This window comes from Podarcis tiliguerta, assembly GCF_965153285.1.
Source record: "Podarcis tiliguerta genome assembly, chromosome: Z".
NCBI lineage: Eukaryota > Metazoa > Chordata > Lepidosauria > Squamata > Lacertidae > Podarcis > Podarcis tiliguerta.
The window spans coordinates 49,796,567-49,815,078 of record NC_139553.1 but is presented as its reverse complement, the minus strand read 5'-3'; the positions used below and the strand labels follow the sequence as shown (position 1 = coordinate 49,815,078).

At 49.1% G+C, this 18,512-nt stretch overlaps 2 protein-coding genes across 6 annotated transcripts; one reads left to right on the top strand and one right to left on the bottom strand.

Annotated features, from left to right (window-relative positions):
* The first annotated feature begins 357 nt into the window (after nt 1-357).
* Nucleotides 358-10,204, top strand: LOC310669099 (Krueppel-like factor 8). Of its 4 annotated transcripts, none has more exons than XM_083422666.1 (5): nt 358-1,143; nt 7,241-7,725; nt 8,094-8,196; nt 8,741-8,880; nt 9,101-10,204. In XM_083422666.1, the coding sequence occupies exons 1-5, from the start codon at nt 881-883 to the stop codon at nt 9,280-9,282; spliced, it is 1,173 nt and encodes a 390-aa protein (XP_083278792.1). In that variant the 5' UTR covers nt 358-880; the 3' UTR covers nt 9,283-10,204. The 4 variants fall into 4 exon arrangements, with proteins under 4 accessions (XP_083278792.1, XP_083278793.1, XP_083278794.1 ...); XM_083422667.1 differs by lacking the exon at nt 358-1,143 and adding an exon at nt 1,193-1,350; XM_083422668.1 differs by lacking the exon at nt 358-1,143 and adding an exon at nt 1,910-2,051.
* Nucleotides 10,205-10,466: 262 nt separating this feature from the next.
* Nucleotides 10,467-18,490, bottom strand: LOC310669108 (Krueppel-like factor 5). Of its 2 annotated transcripts, XM_083422695.1 has the most exons (5): nt 17,845-18,490; nt 16,469-17,245; nt 14,776-15,322; nt 11,997-12,056; nt 10,467-11,159 (listed from the first exon to the last, which is right to left on the bottom strand). In XM_083422695.1, exons 2-5 carry the CDS (start codon nt 16,541-16,543, stop codon nt 10,981-10,983), a joined length of 861 nt encoding a protein of 286 aa, XP_083278821.1. In that variant the 5' UTR covers nt 16,544-17,245; nt 17,845-18,490; the 3' UTR covers nt 10,467-10,980. The 2 variants fall into 2 exon arrangements, with proteins under 2 accessions (XP_083278821.1, XP_083278822.1); XM_083422696.1 differs by lacking the exon at nt 11,997-12,056.
* Between the last annotated feature and the right edge of the window lie 22 nt (nt 18,491-18,512).

Sequence of the window (18,512 nt, the reverse complement as noted above, 5' to 3'; positions counted from 1 at the left end):
TGTCTCCGCCAATCTGAAGCCGCGTCTTGGTTTTTGAACATTTCGGAAGTCAAATGGTACTTTGCTTATTGCTCTTGATTTGGTGTTTTTGTGGCTTTTTCGGTTCCTCTTTTTGTGGCTGTGTGGAACCCAGTTCAGCTCCTGATGGATTGACAGTGTGACTGCAAAAATGGCTAGAAGCATCCAAACAATGACATCATCAGTGCAGGTAAGAAAAAAAATTAATTTTCATTTTTATCATCTACAGTATCTTATTTATTTTACCGTACAGTACATTAGTGATTGCTTTCATTTTATGGATCAGTGGTCTCATTAGAAAGTAAAATTTATGTTCAGATTGCTGTTTTTAAAAGTCTGGAATAGTTTAATCTGTTTGGAATTCCTTTGCATGGGAAAGTGTGCTTTGGGTTCGGAACGGATTACGTTTGAGAATCCAGGTATCACTGTATTTGCCAACATAGGAAGGGGGCCTTCTTGGTGGTGGCGCCTGCCTTGTGGAACGCCCTCCCATCAGATGTCAAAGAAATAAACAACTAAATTAGACATTTAGAAGACATCTGTTTACGGAAGTTTTGAATGACAGACATTCTAATGTATTTTTAATCTTTTGTTGGAAGCTGCCAAGAGTGGCTGGGGAAACCCAGCCGGATGGGAGAGGTAGAAATAATTTGTTGTTGTTGTTATTAATATTATTAGAAAATTGTATTAGATTAAAATAATTAGGTTTGATTCGTATTAATTTGGAAAGCCAATAAAAGGACTTGGAAGGCTGGACTCGCCTCTGGGAAAGGCTGCCTGCCTCCTGTCCGCGGGAAGGTAGAGTCAGAAAGGGCGGAGCAGCCCAACCCGGATCGACTCCTGCTGGTGCGGGGAGGGGGGAATGGTAAAAGGGTGGAAAAGGAGGGGAGAAGGAAGGAGGGCGGCGGCGGCTGCGCCCTCGGCCGCGCAATTTGGCCACCTGCCTCCTCCCCTCCCCCCACCGCCGCTGCTGATTGACAGCCCGTGGAGTCGCGACTGGGTGGAGCCGCTGGGTGGGGTCAGGCAGTTGGGTGGGGGAGAGAGGAGCCGCCGCCACCGGCGCCGCGTCCAGCAGTCAGGCTCGCTTTTGCGCACACGGCGAGGGGAGCGCACTGCGCGGAGGCGGTGAGCGCGCGGGGAAGCGGTCCGGGGCAGTGGGCGGTGGGTAGAGGCGGTGATGGGTGGGGTCAGGGACGGGCAAATGGGTGGGGGAGCGCGGCTCTGCGGAAGAGAGCCGCCGCCGCCGCCCCCGACGCGTCCAGCCAGGCTTGGGTACCCCCAGCAAGAGGTGCGCCCAGCGCGGAGCGGGCTGGGAGGTGGTCCTGCAGGGCGGTGGGTGGAGGCGGTGGTGGGTGGGGTGAGGGACAGGCAGATGGGTGGGTGAGCCCGGCTCGTTGCAGAAAAGCAGCCAGACAGGCTCGCTTAGCGCACGGGGACCGCCGCCGAGAGGAACGGACAGGGAAGTGGTCCAGCAGGGCGGTGGGTGGAGGAGGTGGCGGGTGGGTGGGCAGGGAAGCGGTCAAGGGCGGTGGGCGGAGGAGGCGGAAGCGCGGAGGCGGCGCCAAGCCTCCCGCAAACGGGAGCGGCAGAGGACGCAGCCGAGCCCGCCGGGAAGAGGAGGAGCTGGAGGCGTCTGTTACTAACCGAGGAGAGCCTCGGCTGGGCGTCTCCCGAGGGGGTGTGGCGGGGGTGGGGGCTTTCTGGCGCGGCTCTGCTGCTTCAACCTCCCCCGCCGCCGCTCCCGGTTCTGGGGCTCGAGCAAGCTCCGTGAGCCGATCCCATCGGTGATGGAGCCAGGGTGGCGGCCGCTGCGCCCCTGGTGGATTGGCGGGGGGAGGGGGAAGGCTGGCTCCGGCTCGGGTTGACAGGTGGGGGCGGGGGCGGTGGGTGGAGGCGGTGGTGGGTGGGGTCAGGGACGGGCAGATGGGTGAGGGAGGCCGGCTCGGCGGAGAAGAGCAGCCACCGCCGCCGCCACCATCACCACCGGCGCGTCCAGCCAGGCTGCCTTTGCGCATGGGGACCCGCGGAGAGAGGTGCGCCCGGCGCGGCGGCGCTAAGCAGGCAAGGAAGCCTCGGTCAAGGGCGGTTAGCGGAGGAGGCGGAAGCGCTGAGGCGCCACCCCCCGAGGAAACGGGAGCGGCAGAGGGCGCAGTCGAGCGCGCAGGAAAGAGGAGGAGCTGGAGAGGCCGAGCCGCTGCGCCTGTTATAACGCACGGGACAGCCACTGCTGGGCCTCTCCCGAGGTGGGGTGGGGGCGGGGGCTTTCTGGCACGGCACTGCTGCTCCCTAGTCCCCCTGGTTCTGGCTGGCAGCGAGTCGGGGAGTGGGGGGATGGAGCAGGCTCCGTGAGAACGATCCCGCGGGTGGAGCCAGGGTGGCCGCTGCGCTCCCGGAGGAGGCGAGGGAGCGAGGCTGGCTCCGCGTCGACAGGTGGGGGCGCCCCCGGGCGGTGAGTGGGTGGAGGAGATAGAAGCGCGGAGGCGGTGCCCCCCGAGGAAATGGGAGCGGCGGGCAGCGCGCAGGGAAGAGGAAGAGCTGGAGGACCGGCAGCCGCGACGTTTGCGCACGGGAGAGCCTCTGCTTGGCGTCTCCCGAGGGGGTGCGCTCGAGCCCCTGTCTGGCAGCGAGTGCGGGGCTCGAGCAGGCTCCGTGAGAATGATCCATGGGTGGCCACTGCGCCCCCGGTGTCTGCGAGGCGATGGAGTGAGACTGGCTCCGGGTTGACAGGCGGGGGCGCCCCCGGGTGGTGGGCGGAGGAGGCGAAAGCGCGGAGGCGGCACAACCCCAGGAAACGGGAGCGGCAGAGGGCGCAGAGAGGGTTCCGGAACGGATTAAGTTTGAGAACCAGGGTACCACGCGGCTGGCTTCGTCTGAACTCGAATTCCCCCGTCTAATATCCCTAGTACGAAAAGATTGTCATCAGAGCGCCTGGACTGAAATTGTCTTTCCAAAACTTCACTCTTGTGGTTTATCACCACAACAGCTAATCACTTTGGGTTTTAGTCAAGCAAACAAGCTAAACAATCTCGAGCGTCAGAACAACTTGGCCACAATCGGGAAATTTTCCCCATGGTATCACTACTTTCCACCTATTCGACTCTTTGGCACCCTATTTGCACAACTCTGATACAGTGGTACCTCAGGTTACATACACTTCAGGTTACATACGCTTCAGGTTACAGACTCCACTAACCCAGAAATAGTACCTTGGGTTAAAAACTTTGCTTCAGGATGAGAACAGAAATCGTGCAGCGGCAGCAGGAGGCCCCATTAGCTAAAGTGGTGTTTCAGGTTAAGAACAGTTTCAGGTTAAGAACGGACTTCTGGAACGAATTAAGTACTTAACCCGAGGTACCACTGTAATTCCAAAATAGCGACGCACTTCTACTCTTGCAAGATTGAATGTACCACCTTCGGCTGTCCTCGAGGGACAATTCCAAAAAATCTCACTGGGAAAAACTGTGTGGAGATGGCAGGACTGAATTGGTGGCTCATGTCCTTCTGGCCTGCGCTCTTTCCAAAGATTTCCAGAGTGGGGTTATCGTGGGGTTATCACCCCTCTTTTCTTGTCCATTCCAGGTCGCGCCCCCACTGTTCCAGTGTTCTTCATTTTGGCGGCTGCCAACAAAATATTAAACAGACTAAAACGTCAAACCTTACAAACTTCCCTAAACAGGGGTGCCTTCCAATGTCTTCTTAAAGCCAGAAGGCCCTCGGGAGAGGGACCCCAGTGTCTGGAGTGGAGACGCTCCTTCAGGTCTACAGGACTGAGGCTATTGAGGGCTTTCAAGGTCAGCACCAACACTTTGAATTGTGCCCAGAAATGTCCTGGGATTCAATGTAGGTCTTTCAAGACCGGTGTTCTGTGGTCTTGGCAGCCGCTCCCAGTTGCCACATTCTGGATTAATTGTAGTTTCTGGGTCACCTTCCAAGGTAGCCCTACATGGAGCGCATTGCAGTAGTCCAAGTGGGAGATAACCAGAGCATGCACCACTCTGGCAAGACAGTTGGCGGGCAGGGAGGGTCTCATCCTGCATCCAGATAGACCTGCCCTCGACACAGAATGGACCTGCGCCTCCATAGGTCCAAAATGACCCCCAGGCTACGCACCTGGTCCTTCAAGGGCACAGTTGCCCCATTCAGGACCAGGGTGCCCCCGCACAACTGGACTTCAGTCTCGTCCAGATCTGTTACCCGCCATCCATCCTCCAACCGCCTCCAGGCACTCACACAGGACCTTGACTGCCTTCACTGGTTCTGATTTAAAAGGGAGGCTGAGCTGGATATCATCCGCATACTGGTGAACCCCCAGCGGAAACCCCCTGATAATCTTTCCCTGCAGGTTCATTTAGAAGTTAAAAAGCATGGGGGGGGGGGAGAGACATTCCACAAGTGAGAGCCCAGGGGTCCAAAGACTGCTTATTGCTTTCCTTTTAGGTCTCGTTAGATAGAGAAATTCATGTTAAATTGCTGTTTTAGGGGTTTTTTTTAAGTCTGGGAGGCACACCCAGCCTGTGCTGGGTGGAGAGCGAGCGGCAGCAGCAACGCCCACATTCTTCCACTCTGGGCAGGGCCTGGGTAGCGCCAGGTCATGGAGAGGTTGCAAAGGGGATGGGCGGGCGCCACGCCTTGCACTTGGCTCTGGGCCAGATTCGCCTCCTTGCTTAGGGCTTGTCAAGGCAGCTGAAGCTGGGCGGAGAGGGCCAGATGGGCGGAGTAGAAATAATAAAATGATCCTTATTATCCAGGAAAGCTCTGGCCGGCCTAAAGAGCTGGCGAGATGGGGGCACACCCAGCCGCCTGCAGCCGTGTCCGCACCTATGGCAGGAATTTCCTCCGGGCCTCACCCTTCTCTGCTGGCAAATAAAGGGGGGGGGGGAGAGAGGAAGTAGTCCAGGGAGGAAGAGGGAGGGAAAGAGAGAAGAGAGGATAGATGAAGGGAGATTGGAGAAAAATGGAGAGAAAGAGAAAAAAGTAGAGAGAAAGAAAAGAAGAAGAAGAAGTAGTCCAGGGAGGGAAAGAAAGAAGAGAGGGATAGAGGAAGGGAGATTCCTCAAGAGGAATAGAGAGCAAAAAAGTAGAGAGAAAGACACAGAGAGAAAGAGAGAGATGTGAAGGCAGGGCTTGCTTGAGCATCACAGGGAAGCCAGCCTGCAGGCTCTGTTGCCACGGCAATGGGATGCACCCGATAGAGCATGGTACCTGGCAGCATCAGCACCAGTAGCCTCAGACCAGCAGGGAGACCGGGTCCCTCTTGGCCCCCTTGGTGGGCAGGTGGACAATGGAAGGGTCCCTTCTCCCTGCGAGGGGCCAGAGGGGAACTCTACGTTGCCCCAGAGGCCGAGCTCTGGGCCCTCCGTCCTCTCGTCGCTGCCTCGTGCGCAGAGAGACTTTTGCTTCCCTCCCGCCCCCAAAATTCGCACTCAAAATTCAAAAAGTGAGGTGCGCATTCATCTAGAAAGAGATGCGGGCCTGGGTACCAGCTCCATCCTCCATCCTCAGGTGCATCCGGTTGCCATGGCAACAGAGCCTACAGGCTGGCTTCCCTGTAATGCTCCAGCAAGCCTTGCCTTCACATATCTCTCCCTCCCCCCTTCCTCTCTCTGAGCTGCCTTAAATCGGATATTTAAAATAAAATGCTTTGGGAGGAAAAATCTTTCTCAAGATTTTCTCTTTAAGCTAGTCCAAAGGCTATTCATCAGGAAAGAAGGATTTGTTTAAAGTTTTTCATGTGTGCTGGAACTCAGACAGTTAGGCTTCCTCAAAATCAGCAATCCAGATGTTTTTGACCTACAACTCCCATGCTCCGTAGCTAGCAGGTCAGGGATGCTGGGAATTGTAGTCTCAAAACATCTGGAGGGCTGAGGTTGAGGAAGCTTGCCCCAAATTTTTCTTTTACAAAAAGTTTAAGCACATCAGTTAACAAACATGGATACATATACCATAATGTTGTTTTAGTTATTGTTTTAGTTAAATCAATTGTTTAAATAGTTATGAAGGAAATGATTCCTTTTCTCCTTCCAATCAAGCACAGCAGAAAAGTTTTCCAAACAGAAACAGTTAATTTATTAAACCTCCCCATAATTTTATAATTATTGGTCTAATAGTCTATGCATTTCTGAAAACTTATGACTCCAAAAAGAAAACATTCCTCCGGTTGTCCATATTAAGACGAGGCCGGCATGGCTGAACCTTTTTGTAAAAACAACAAAAAACAACAACACAGATTCTATCATTCCAAAAAGGAAACCACCTTCTGCTTGTCAATATTTTAAAAAGGATGCCAGCAAGGTTGAACCTTTCTGTAAAGGCAGGGCACTCTGGCTGGGCTTTCCTTTTGACTGTGGGTGGAGGTGGGTGGGTGGGTGCATTTTGGAGGGGTGCCCCACACCCGAGTCAGTTCTCCGGGGCTGCCCTTTGTCAACTCTTGGAAAGGTCTTGGGGGTCCGGCTGCAGCCAGGGGGGCCCTTTTTGCAAAGCTTTTGGCGGCACTTGCAACCCCCAGCTTTCTGTTAAAAAAAGCATCTTCAGTTTTATTTGGGCAGGGAGCATCATGAGTGCTCACAGTCTTGGCCTTAGGACATCATCATCATCATCATTATCATCATACTATTATAGCGTTGTTGTTTGTATTTTGATTTCATGTATGCAATATTTTATGTGAACTGCCCTGAGACCTTTGGGTATAAGGCGGTATAAAGATAAAATTAATAATAATAATAATAATAAAGAAGAAGAACAATAATTTCATTAAGAATTTTATGATTCCCAAAAGGAAACTTTCCTCTGCTTTTTGTAAAAAAAGGGGATCTTATTATTCCAAAATTGAAACCTTCCTCCAGTTGTCCATATTAAGGGAATGCCAGCAAGGTTGAACCTTTCTGTATAAAAAAGGATTTGATGATTCCAAAAAGGAAACCTCCCTTCACTTCGCCATATTCAGAGGAGGCCAGCAAGGCTGAACCTTCCTGTAAAAAAAGGGATTTCACTATTCCAAAAAGGAAACTTTCCTCAGCTTGTCTAAAAGTAAGTGGATGCCAGCTAGGTTGAACCTTTCTGTATTATTGCAGAAAGGAAACCTTCCTCTGATTGTCAATCAGAGGATGCTAGCAAGGCTGAACCTTTCTGTTAAGACTAAAGGGGGTTTATGATTTCAATAACAAAACCTTCCCAAGGTGTTCAGGAACCCAGACCTGACTGGCCCTTCTCTTCCCTTCCCCAGGCTCCCAGCACCTCTGCCCACCATGAGTTCCTCGCCACTGCTGGGTGACGGCGAGCTGCCGGCCGCGTTGCTGGGTGACATTAAGACCGAGCCCCCCGAGGAGCTGCTGGCCGAGCCGGTGGATCTGTCGGTCCACAAAACCAAGGTGCCACCAGTGCCCCAGATCCCTCTCTCCTGCTTCCGGACCGGTGCACCGCCCGCCGTGTCACCGGCGCCACTGGGCTCCGCGTCCTCGGCCATCCCAGCTGTCCTGTCTCCGGGCTCCATCCTGGCCTCAAGCCAGGGCAGCGGCGGGCAGCAGATCCTGCACGTGATCCACACGATCCCCTCGTTCCAGCTGCCCGGCAAGATGGGCAAACTCCAGACCATCCCGCTGGTGGTCCAGTCGCTGCCGGTCGTCTATGCCGCCGTGCCGGCCGACGGGGTGGCGGCAGCCGCCGTGACGGTGCCCCTCATCGGGGGCGACGGGAAGGACGCCGGGTCTGGTGAGGGCGCTGCAGGGTGGTCATAGATCATGACAATATTAAGAGCATGCTAGCAAGGCTGAACCTTTCTATAAAAGAAGGATTTTCTCAGCTTCCTCCGATTCTACATATTGAGAGGATGCCAGCAACGCTGAACCTTTCACTAAACGAAGGATTTCATTGTTCCAAAAAGGAAAGCTGCTTCTAATTGTCCACATTAAGAGGATGCTGAACCTTTCTGTAAAAAAAGGATTTCATTATTCCCAAAAGGGGAAGTAAACAAAGGCAGGGAGAAATGACTATGTCAGATCACTAAACTCCAGGAAACTACAAATATCTCCCGGAAAGTCTTGTCCTTTTTCTGAATGTGCCTTTGTTTTTCCCTGCAGTGAAAGTGGACCCCGGTTCCATTTGCCCAATTGGCATTGGCAGCGAGAGCGACGACAGCGCTTCGGAGAGCCACCCGGCCTCCTTCCCCGAGCTCCAGAGAGAGTGAGTTTCCTGCCAGAGGATGCCAGCAAGGATGAACCTTTCTGTAAAGAAAGGATTTAAATCGAGTCTTATGGACTAGGGATTTAAATCGTGATTTAAATCGATTTAATTTATACTGTTATTATTATTATTATTATTATTAGGATTAGGGTTAGCAATAAGGGTTAGAGATAGGGATAGGAGTTAGGGACACGGATTAGGGATAGAGTTGTTGTTAGTTGAATCTTACTCTCAGGTTCTGCTGTTTCCCGTCCTTGATTTTGACTGTTTTTTTCATTGTTTTTTTATTTTTAACAATGAGTGGCCAGATGGGAGGGGTATGGATCATAATAATAATAATAATAATAATAATAATAATAATAATAGGATGTTGAGTCTTACTATCAGGTTCTGGTGTTTGTCATGTGTCTGTTTTTTACTGTTTTTTTAATTGTTAGTTTATTTCTAACACTGAGTGGCCAGGTCGGTGGGGTAGAAATAATAAACTAGTACTACTAGTAGTAGTATTTTGTTACTCCCCTCCTCTCTGCCAATCTCTTGCCAGGCCTTCCTCCGTGAGCCAGATGCAGCAGACCGACTCCCCGGACCTCAAGAAGAGGCGCATTCACCAGTGCGACTTTGAGGGTTGTAGCAAAGTTTACACAAAGAGCTCACACTTAAAAGCGCACAGAAGGATACACACAGGTAGGGTCAACCTTCCTGGCATCCTCTAAATATTGACAATCAGAGGAAGACTTTTTTTATCATAATAAATTCCTTGCTGGCATCCTCCTAATACTGACAATGGGATGAAGGGTTTCTTTTTGGAATAATAAAATCCCTTTGTTAAAAGGAAGGGACAGCCTTGCTGGCATCCTATTTATTTCATGTTACTAAAACAATAACCCTCTGTTGCCCCCTGCAGGAGAGAAGCCATATAAGTGTACCTGGGAGGGCTGTACCTGGAAATTTGCCCGTTCTGATGAATTGACCCGGCATTTCCGGAAACACACAGGCATCAAGCCCTTCCGCTGCTCGGACTGCGACCGGAGCTTCTCACGCTCGGACCATCTGGCTCTCCATCGCCGGAGACACATCATGATGTGAAAGGAGGGCCGGCGGTCACCCTCGGACCCCCCCCCCAAATATCCAGGGGTCAAAGGAGAAACTTTGGCAGAGTGAAGAACCATGACAGCGAGTTTGATACCCAAGCCAAGATGGGTGGAGTCTCTCGGACCTTTACCGAAAGGTTCAGCCTTGCTGACATTCTCTGAATAGGGACAATCGGAGGAAGGTTTCCTTTTGGGGATAAGAGGAATAACCTCAATTGACGGGTGCCATTCCCCTTTGGCAGAAGGGGTCGAGCCGGACTTGAACCTGAAACCTGGTTCGACCGATGGGGGTAGTTTCCCCTTTGGCGGATGGGGGGGGTCTGGGGGCAACAGAGGAGGGTCTTCCTTGTATGGATCAATATATGAGATTTTGGGTGGGATATGGACATGAACATTTCCCAGGGTTCCGAGTGTGAGTGGCGCATTCCCATAGAAAGGGATTGATTGAGAGCTGTTTGTGGATTTTCCTCTCGAGCGAGAGCATTGATCGCTGAAATGAAAGCAATCGTCAATGGACCGTTTGATGAAGTAAATAAGACAGGACAGGGTTACTTTGAGTCTCAAACTTCAGTCCAAAGCGTTCCAAGTGCGAGTCATGCTTTCCCATAGAAAGGAATGCAAAACGGATTAAGACAGCAATTTAACATGAATTTTGCTCTCTAACAAGACCATTGATCCCCAAAACGAAACCAATAATCAATGGACTGTACTATGAAATAAATAGGATCTTATAGATGATAGAAACTGAAATTAATTTTTTTCCTCACCTGCACTGACCTGATTGATCCGTTCCGGACTTTTAAAAACAGCCATTTGAATGTGAATTTTGCTCTTTATTGAGAATTTGATCCCCGAAATGAAACCAATAATCAATAGACTGTACGATAAAATAAATAAGATCTTGTAGATGATAAAAATTGGAATTTATTTTTTTCCTGACCTACACTAGTGATAGTCATTGTTTGGATGGGGGCGGGTTTGATCCGTGTCCGCAATCACACAATCAATCAATAGCTGAACTGGGATCCACACAGTCACAAAAACCAATGAGCCGCAGGTTGGATTCAGTACCAACAAAATGAAGTGTTCAAAGCAGATAAAAAAACAAACAGGTTTTGCAAGTGAAATTTCAATATTAGATAAAGAATTATTGCAAGAATTATTGCAAGACAAAGGTGATTTCTAAAATATATGGAATTTTACTGCAATGGGATATAAAAGAGGTAATGATCCAATAGGCTATGGATATCGGTAGTAAAATGATTCGATTATCATCATGGGGGAAATTATGGATGGAGAGTTGGAGATTTGTGGCTTGCGAGGCGATAAAGGAAAATGGGATAAAGATGTTTAACAGATGGCATTTAACACAAAATTTAACACAATGACAGATGGTATTTAAGCAAAACATTCAAAATGTATAAAATAAAATCAAAAATGGGTCGGAGGGGAAACCAAGTAGATGGGGCACTCTTACAGGGTGTTTGAGTACCAAAGAAGGTTTCCTTTTGGGGATAATAAAATCTCCTTTTTTACAGAAAGGTTCAGAGTTGCTGGCATCCTCTTATTATGGACAAGCGGAGGAAGGTTTCTTTTTTGGAATAATAAAATCCCATTTTTTACAAAAAGGTTCAGCCTTGCTGACATCCTCTTAATATGGACAATGTGGCTCTTTGGCTGGGGGCCTCCATCTTTAGTTCTGGTGCCTTTTCATGTGCAGGGCCAAGTGGTCCGATCGAGAAAAACATCGCCCACAGGCGAGGCACCCAAAGGGTTTGGCACCCGTGTGTTTCCGGTAGTGGCGTGTCAGCTCGTCAGATCGGGCGAAGCACCATTCACACCCGTCCCAAGTGCACCGATATGGCTTCTCGCCTGGAAAGGGGGCAGAAGAAAGAAGGAAAAGGAGCGGCGTTAGAAACATCTGCCCAGCCTTTCTCCTCCCAGGGCTCATTTTCATAGCAGATGCCCAGGGGTTGGGGCTGCGGGTTCGAATGGCACCCAGAAATCGGAACCAGCGAAGGTGCTGGGTATGCCTGGAGGTGGATGGCGATTGAAATCCCTAGTCCGTAAGACTTGATTGAAATCCTTTTTTTACTGAGAGGTTCATCCTTGTTGGTATCTTCTTAATGTGGACAAGCAGAGGGAGGTTTAATTTTTGGAATAATAAAATCATTTTTTTACAGAAAGGTTCAGCCACTTAATATGGACACGTGGAGGAAGGTTTCTTTTTTTCAGAGTAGTTTTTACAGTGTTACTGTAAGGAAAAGGACTTAATTCAAGTCTTACTGACTAGGGGTTTAAATTGTGATTTAAATCTAAATTTAAATCAATTTGATTTAAATCAAATCTACCCAGGATATAACTGTAAAAAACTACTCTGAAAATTTATTATTCCAAAAATGAAACCTCCCTCCGTTTGTCAATATTAACAGGATTCCAGCAAGGTTGAACTAAAAAAAAGTAATTTAATCATTCCAAAACGAAAACCTTTCTCCAGTCGTCCATATTAGGATACCAGCAAGGCTGAAACTTTCTGTAAAAAAGGATTTAAATTGATTCTTACTGACCAGGGATTTAAATGGTTATTTAAATCGACTGCATTTAAATCAAATCCACCAGGGGGCGGGGGACATTTCTAATTCCACCCCAATCATCTCCCTTACAAGCACATCTCGCCGCCCTCAGGTTTAGCCGCAGCCAAGCACATACCTGTGTGAGTCCTCTGATGTGCTTTCAGGTGAGAACTTTTGGTGTAAACCTTTGTGCAACCTGTGAAGAGATCGGGATGAATTGGTGGGGTGAAATAGTAGTAGTAGTAGTAGTAGTAGAGGGCCTTTTTCACCGCCTCTATTGCATCTGCAGAAAACAGCAGCAGGAGACTCTTTCACGTGGTTCGCAATCTTATTGCAACCACCTTTGCCACCGGGGCCTGGTAGGGACCCCAAGATCTCCTGCAATGCTTTTGCAAAGGTTTTTTTTGCAGATAAAGTCGCTCAGATTCAGAAGGAGGTAGACTCCACCGTGGGAGCAGGGCCAGGGTGGGAGAGTGCTAGAGTTCTGTCTAATCAAGTTAAGGTAACCCTGCCCGTACGGGCCAGTCTTGACAGACTCTAGGGTTGTGCGCCCATCTCACTCAAAGAGGCCGGGGGCCAGCGCTGTCCGAATACACTTCCGGGTCACGTGGCCAGCGTGACATCGCTGCTCTGGCGAGCCAGAGCCGCACACGGAAACGCCGTTTACCTTCCCGCTAGTAAGCGGTCCCTATTTATCTACTTGCACCCAGGAGTGCTTTCGAACTGCTAGGTTGGCAGGCGCTGGGACCGAACAGCGGGAGCGCACCCCGCCACGGGGATTCGAACCGCCGACCTTTCGATCGGCAAGCCCTAGGCACTGAGGCTTTAACCCACAGTGCCACCCGCGTCCCTTGTCTAATCAAGTTGCGTGGGATTAATTCCAATCTGTTACCTCCGAGGATGTGGACAGGCTGCTTGGACGCGTGAAACCAACCACCTGTCTCCTTGATCCTTGCCCATCCTGGCTTATAAAAGCTAGCCGGGAAGGGCTGGGCAATGGGCTTTGCGGGGTGGTGAAAGCTTCTCTCTGTGAGGGAGCCTTCCCAGACCCGCCAAAAGAGGCGGTCATCAAACCGCTTCTTCAAAAAACATCTTTAGACCCGGGCAATATGACCAACTATCACTCAGTCTCAAATCTTCCATTCTTGGGCAAGCTGATTGAGCGGGTGATTGAGCTGAACAACTCCAAGCACACCTGGAGGGTGCGGACCATTTGGATCCCTTCCATTCGGGATTCAGGCCTCATCATGGGACTGAAACTGCGTTGGTCGCGCTGGTCGAAGATCTCTGGTGGGCTAGGAACAAAGGTGAGAGCTGTTTCTAGTTCTGCTGGATCTCTAAGCGGTGTTTGATACCATCGACCATAACATCCTTCTGGACCGTTTAGAGGGGCTGGGAGCTGGGGGCACTGTCATACAGTGGTTTCGCTCCTTCCTCCTGGGCCATGTTCAGAAAGTGGTGGTGGGGGATGAGTGCTCAGACCCCTGGGCCCTCACTTGTGGGGTGCCTCAGGGTTCCGTCCTCTCCCCCATGCTTTTTAACATCTATATGAAATCAGGGGGTTTGGGCTGGGTGTTCATCAGTATGCGGATGATACCCAGCTCTACCTCTCTTTCAAATCGGAACCAGTGAAGGCGGTGAAGGTCCTGTGTAAGTGTCTGGAGGCGGTTGGAGGATGGATGGCGGCTAATGGATTGAGGTTGAATCCTGACAAGACAGAAGTACTGTTTTTGGGGGACAGGAGGCGGGCAGGTGTGGAGGACTCTCTGGTCCTGAATGGGGTAACTGTGCCCCTGAAGGACCAGGTGTACAGCCTGGGAGTCATTTTGGACTCACAGCTGTCCAAGGAAGCGGTCAATTCTGTGTCCAGGGCAGCTGTCTACCAGCTACACCTGGTACGCAGGCTGAGACCCTCCCTGCCCACAAACTGTCTCCCCAGAGTGGTGCATGCTCTAGATTTCCCCCGCTTGGACTACTGCAATGCGCTCTACGTGGGGCTACCTTTGAAGGTGACCCGGAAACCACAACTAACCCAGAATGGGGCAGCTAGACTGCGGACTTGGAGCGGCCACCAGGACCACATAACACTGTTCCTGAGAGATCTGCATTGGCTCCCAGTACATTTCTGAGCACAATTCAAAGTGTTGGTGCTGACCTTTCAAGCCCTAAATGGCCTTGGCCCAGTAGACCTGAAGGAGCATCTCCACCCCCATCATTCAGCCTGGACACGGAGATCCAGCTCCGAGGGCCTTCTGGCAGTTCCCTCATTGCAAGAAATGAGGTTACAGGGAACCAGGCAGAGGGCCTTCTTGGTAGTAGCGCCCGCCCTGTGGAACACCCTCCCTTCAGATGTGAAGGAAATAAGCAGCTATCCTATCTTCAAAAGACATCTGAAGGCAGCCCTGTTTAGGGAAGTTTTTAATATAATGCTGTATTGTTTTTAACACTTGATTGGGGGCCACCCAGAGTGGCTGGGGAAACTCAGCCAGATGGGCGGGGTATAAATAATAAATTGTTATTATTGTTGTTGTTGTTGTAGTAGTAATAGCAGTGGCAGTAATAATAATAATAGTAGTAATAATAATAATAACAATAACAATAATCCGTATCAGCCTGAATATAAGCCTCACTTTTTCCCCAAATTCTGACCGCGAAAAGTGAAAGTGCAGCTTATATTCAGGCCACTTGTCAATTTTAAGAGGATGCCAGCAAGGTTGGACCTTTCTGTAAAAAAAGGAATTTATTATCCCAAAAAGGAAACCTTCCTCTCCTTGTCAATATTCAGAGGATGCCTGCAAGGCTGTACCTTTGTCTAAAAAGGGATTTTATTATCCCAAAAAGGAAACCTTCTCCTTGTTAATATTCAGGGGATGCCATCAAGGCTGAACCTTTCAGTAAAGAAGGATTGGTCCTACCGGAGTAGTCACAATGATGGACCCTTCTCTTCTCCAGCTCTGGGTTGTTGCTCTGGCTGTACTTGGGGATCGGCACGGCGAGGGTCCGCAATCCACCATGCAGTGTTGGCATTTGGCCCTGGAGGGGTCCTTTCACCGACGAGGCAGCCTGGTCCTGCCTTTGAGAGATGCCCTCGGCAACCTCCGGGCTGCCAGGCTGCGAGTTTGGTGGTGACGGCGGCAGGCCGGTGCCCAGGGACAGGCACCCCAAGATCCGACCCGGGTTGGAGAAGACGTGGAAAGCGCTGCCAAAGTCGGGGAGGGTCTGCCATGCCCCGGCTGGGCCGGGCCTGGCCAAGAAGGTGCCGGGTTCCGATTTGACCCGGGCGAAAGGAGCGAGGGGCTTGGGGGGCCGGTAGAGGCCTGTGCGAAGGTGGGTGGAAGGTGGCAACTCTGCAGAGAAGTATTCGTCGACCACGGAGGCGCTTTCCCGGCGGTACTTCTGCCCGACGTCCAGGGGAGTGGCGGGCAAATGTCCTGAGAGGTACTGGTCCATTTCGAAGGGGGCCTGGAGGAGAAAGGGCAGTTAGTAGAATAATAAAATCCCCCTTTTTACAGAAAGGTTCAACCTTGCTGGCACCTTCTTATGTGGACAAGCAGAGGAATGTTTCCTAATTGGAATAATGAAATCATTTTTTACAGAAAGGCTCAACCTTGCTGCCATCCTCAATATTGGCAACCATAGGAAGGTTTCCTTTTTGGAATCATAAATTTTCAGAGTCGTTGTTATACTTCTGTCAAAAATTACTGATTTGGTTCCACTCTTAGAAATACATAGAGCGAAGATTATGAAATGACGGTGAGGTTTAATAAGTTAACTGCCGATATCTGGACAACTTTTCTGCCATACTTGATTGGAAGGAGAAAAATAACCATTTCTTTAATAACCATTTATTTAAGTAAAAGAATAATATAGTACCATATGCATCCATGTTTGTTAACTGATGTGGTTAAACATTTTTTTAAAAATGAAGTGTAGAAATGACTCTGAAAATTTATGATTCCACAAAGGAAATCTTCCTCTGCTTGTCCATATAAGAGGATGCCAGCAAGGTTGAACCTTTCTGTAGAAAAAGAATTTTATTATTCCAAAAAGGAAACCTTCCTCTTGATTGTCCATATTAAGTGGATGCCACATCAAGGTTGAAAAAGGATTTCATATCCTTTAAATCGATTCAATTCAAATCAAACCCACCCTGCTTTTGCCCTCTTATCCTCAGAGTGTTCTCGAAGGAAAAAGAACAAGCATCTTGAACCCGGGGTCAAGACCAAGATTGAACAATCTGAGGAGCAAATATTGACCTTGGTCAATAATTTACTAGGGAGACAATGAAAAATGACATTGAGCCAAGTAAGTATGTACCGTATTGTCCCAAATATAAGCCTCATATTTTCCCCCCAAATCCCAACCGTGAAAAGCTAAAGGGTCCAATACGGTACCGTATTCAGGCCAATATGCGCCAATTAGGCAGGGGGTGTTTACTGAATTATTGTTTTTATTTCAATTTTACGTATTTGATATTTTACGTGAACGGCCCCGAGACCTTTGGGTGTAAGGTGGTATAAAAATTAAGTAAGTAAGTAAATATATAAATGAAAAAATGAAAAATAAATAAAAAACCCAGAATATGGGGTTTTCTTGCAGCTCACTTACCTGGGCCAGAGCCTGTTGATTTTCTGAGATTTGTACCGTTGGTTGGATGTCTTCGAAGACATCTGTGTCTTCCATGTTGGCGGGTTTCGAAACTGGGCCGCAGCTCCTCCTACCCACCCTGCCCTTCTTCTACTTGGCAGAGTTGCAGAAAAAACTCAAATCCGAGAAAAAAAATGAGATTTTTGGGACAATTTGGCTCCTCGGAAAGCTGACTGGCTGGTTAATAATTTGGAGCCAGAATCCCAAATCTGTTGCACGAAAAATTCCCAATTTGCAGAGTTGTGAAACTCAAATCAAAGAAGAAAAGCAAGTTTTTTGGACAAGGCAAAAATAAGGCCCTCTTCCTAATCTTGAGGAATCCAGTTGCTCTGCAGTCTCAAGAATCCCAAATCTTGTTGCACGAAAAATTCCCACTTTGCAGTTGCAAAAAAACTCAAATCCGAGAAGAAAAACCAGGTTTTTTTGACAATGCAGAGAATCAGGCACCCGGAAGCATCTAATCTGCAGCTTTAAGAATATCCCAGTCTGCGGCAAGAAAAATTTACCTGTCTGAAAGTGGGCAGTTCTTTCCCTCTGTCAGCCAATCAGGAGGGATCTCACTCAACTCCGGCCAATGAGAGGGCCAGAAACCCTCTTCTTTAAAGGAACACAAGATAGAAGGATTTTTTATTTTTTGTTGGAGAAATAGAAAGAAAGAAGGGCAGGTTTGGTGCAGTCTTTCCAGGTTGAATCTCCTCGATTCTCGGTGGTTCCCAGGCTATTTGGACCATTCCACTACTGAAATACAATAATAATAATAATAATAATAATAATAATAATAATGGTAATATTAAAGTATATTATCTATACCCCGACCATCAGGCTGGGCTTCCCCAGCAACTCTGGGCAGCTCCTGACACATGAAAAACAGAATAAAACCCTTTAAGATTTAAATCCCTTTTTTACAGAAAGGTTCAACCGTGCTGACATCCTCTTAATATGGACAAGCAGAGGAAAGTTTCCTTTTCCTTTTTTTACAGAAAGGTTCAACCTTACTGGCATACTCTTAATATGGACAAGCGGAGGAAGATTTCCTTTTTGGAATCATAAAAGCCCCTTTTTTGCAGAAAGGTTCAACCTTGCTGGCATCCTCCAAAAATGGACTGTATTTCGAGATGAGTCGGGAAAAGAGAGTACTCCTAAACATTAAAAAATAAAATAAAATAAAAAGCACTGGTTCTATGAAAATACGTTTGTGTGTAACGGTTTTTTTCTTCCTGAAACATTGAGAGTATCTAAAAAAACTGACGTCATCTTGCTCAGTGGCCGCCACAGCATGGAAACAGTTAATATAGTGTACGTGTTTTGTGCTGGATTGCGCCTATTTTTCCACCCACCACTGGCCTCCTTGGTGAGGTGTGTTTGCTGAGCCGGGTTTTCCTGGCAACCGTTCCTGGAAAGCAATGAAGCTGCAAAATACAGCCTTTAACAGTACAACAACAACAGCATTTCCCTTGGCAGACTGTCTTGGCCACAACCGACATGCTGGGACAATGCGCTAGGGGGCGGGAGCATAGAGGGAATCACAATGGACCGGAAAATCAAATTAATCCGAAATGCATTCCTGCGAACACACCCAGGGATGCTCTGCATGCCAGAGGCGATAACCTTCGTACTTCCAACAAACATCGACCGCATCAGCCCTGGTTCCCAAACGCTTTGGTTCCCAAACACCCTGGTTTCTAAACGCCTTGGTTCCCAAACACCCTGGTTCCCAAATGTCTTGGTACCCAAACGCCTTGGTAGCAAATGCCCTGGTTTCCAAATGTCTTGGTACCCAAACACGCTGGTTCCCAAATGCCCCAAACCCAGAAGTAAGTGTTCTGGTTTCTGGACGTTTTTTGGAAGCTGAATGTCCGACGCAGCTGTTGGTGGTCCTTTCCGGGGTGCCTGTGCCAACTGGAATCTGCGTCTCGGCTTCTGAACATTTCGGACGTCAAACAGACTTCCGGAGCAGATTCAGTTTGCCGCTTTTTCGCTTTCTTTGTTTTCACGACTGTGCGGA

Excerpts from the sequence above, each read along its gene's own strand:
- LOC310669099 (XM_083422665.1), top strand. The coding sequence starts at position 2,517 with ATGGGAGCGGCGGGCAGCGCGCAGGGAAGAGGAAGAGCTGGAGGACCG. Across the intron at positions 2,795-7,240 it reads GAGGCGAAAGCGCGGAGGCG|GCTCCCAGCACCTCTGCCCA; the intron begins GCACAACCCCAG and ends TCCCTTCCCCAG. Across the intron at positions 8,881-9,100 it reads GCACAGAAGGATACACACAG|GAGAGAAGCCATATAAGTGT; the intron begins GTAGGGTCAACC and ends TGCCCCCTGCAG.
- LOC310669108 (XM_083422695.1), bottom strand. The coding sequence starts at position 16,543 with ATGGAAGACACAGATGTCTTCGAAGACATCCAACCAACGGTACAAATC. Across the intron at positions 15,323-16,468 it reads ATCAACAGGCTCTGGCCCAG|GCCCCCTTCGAAATGGACCA; the intron begins GTAAGTGAGCTG and ends TTTCTCCTCCAG. Across the intron at positions 11,160-11,996 it reads ACATCAGAGGACTCACACAG|GCGAGAAGCCATATCGGTGC; the intron begins GTATGTGCTTGG and ends CCCCCTTTCCAG.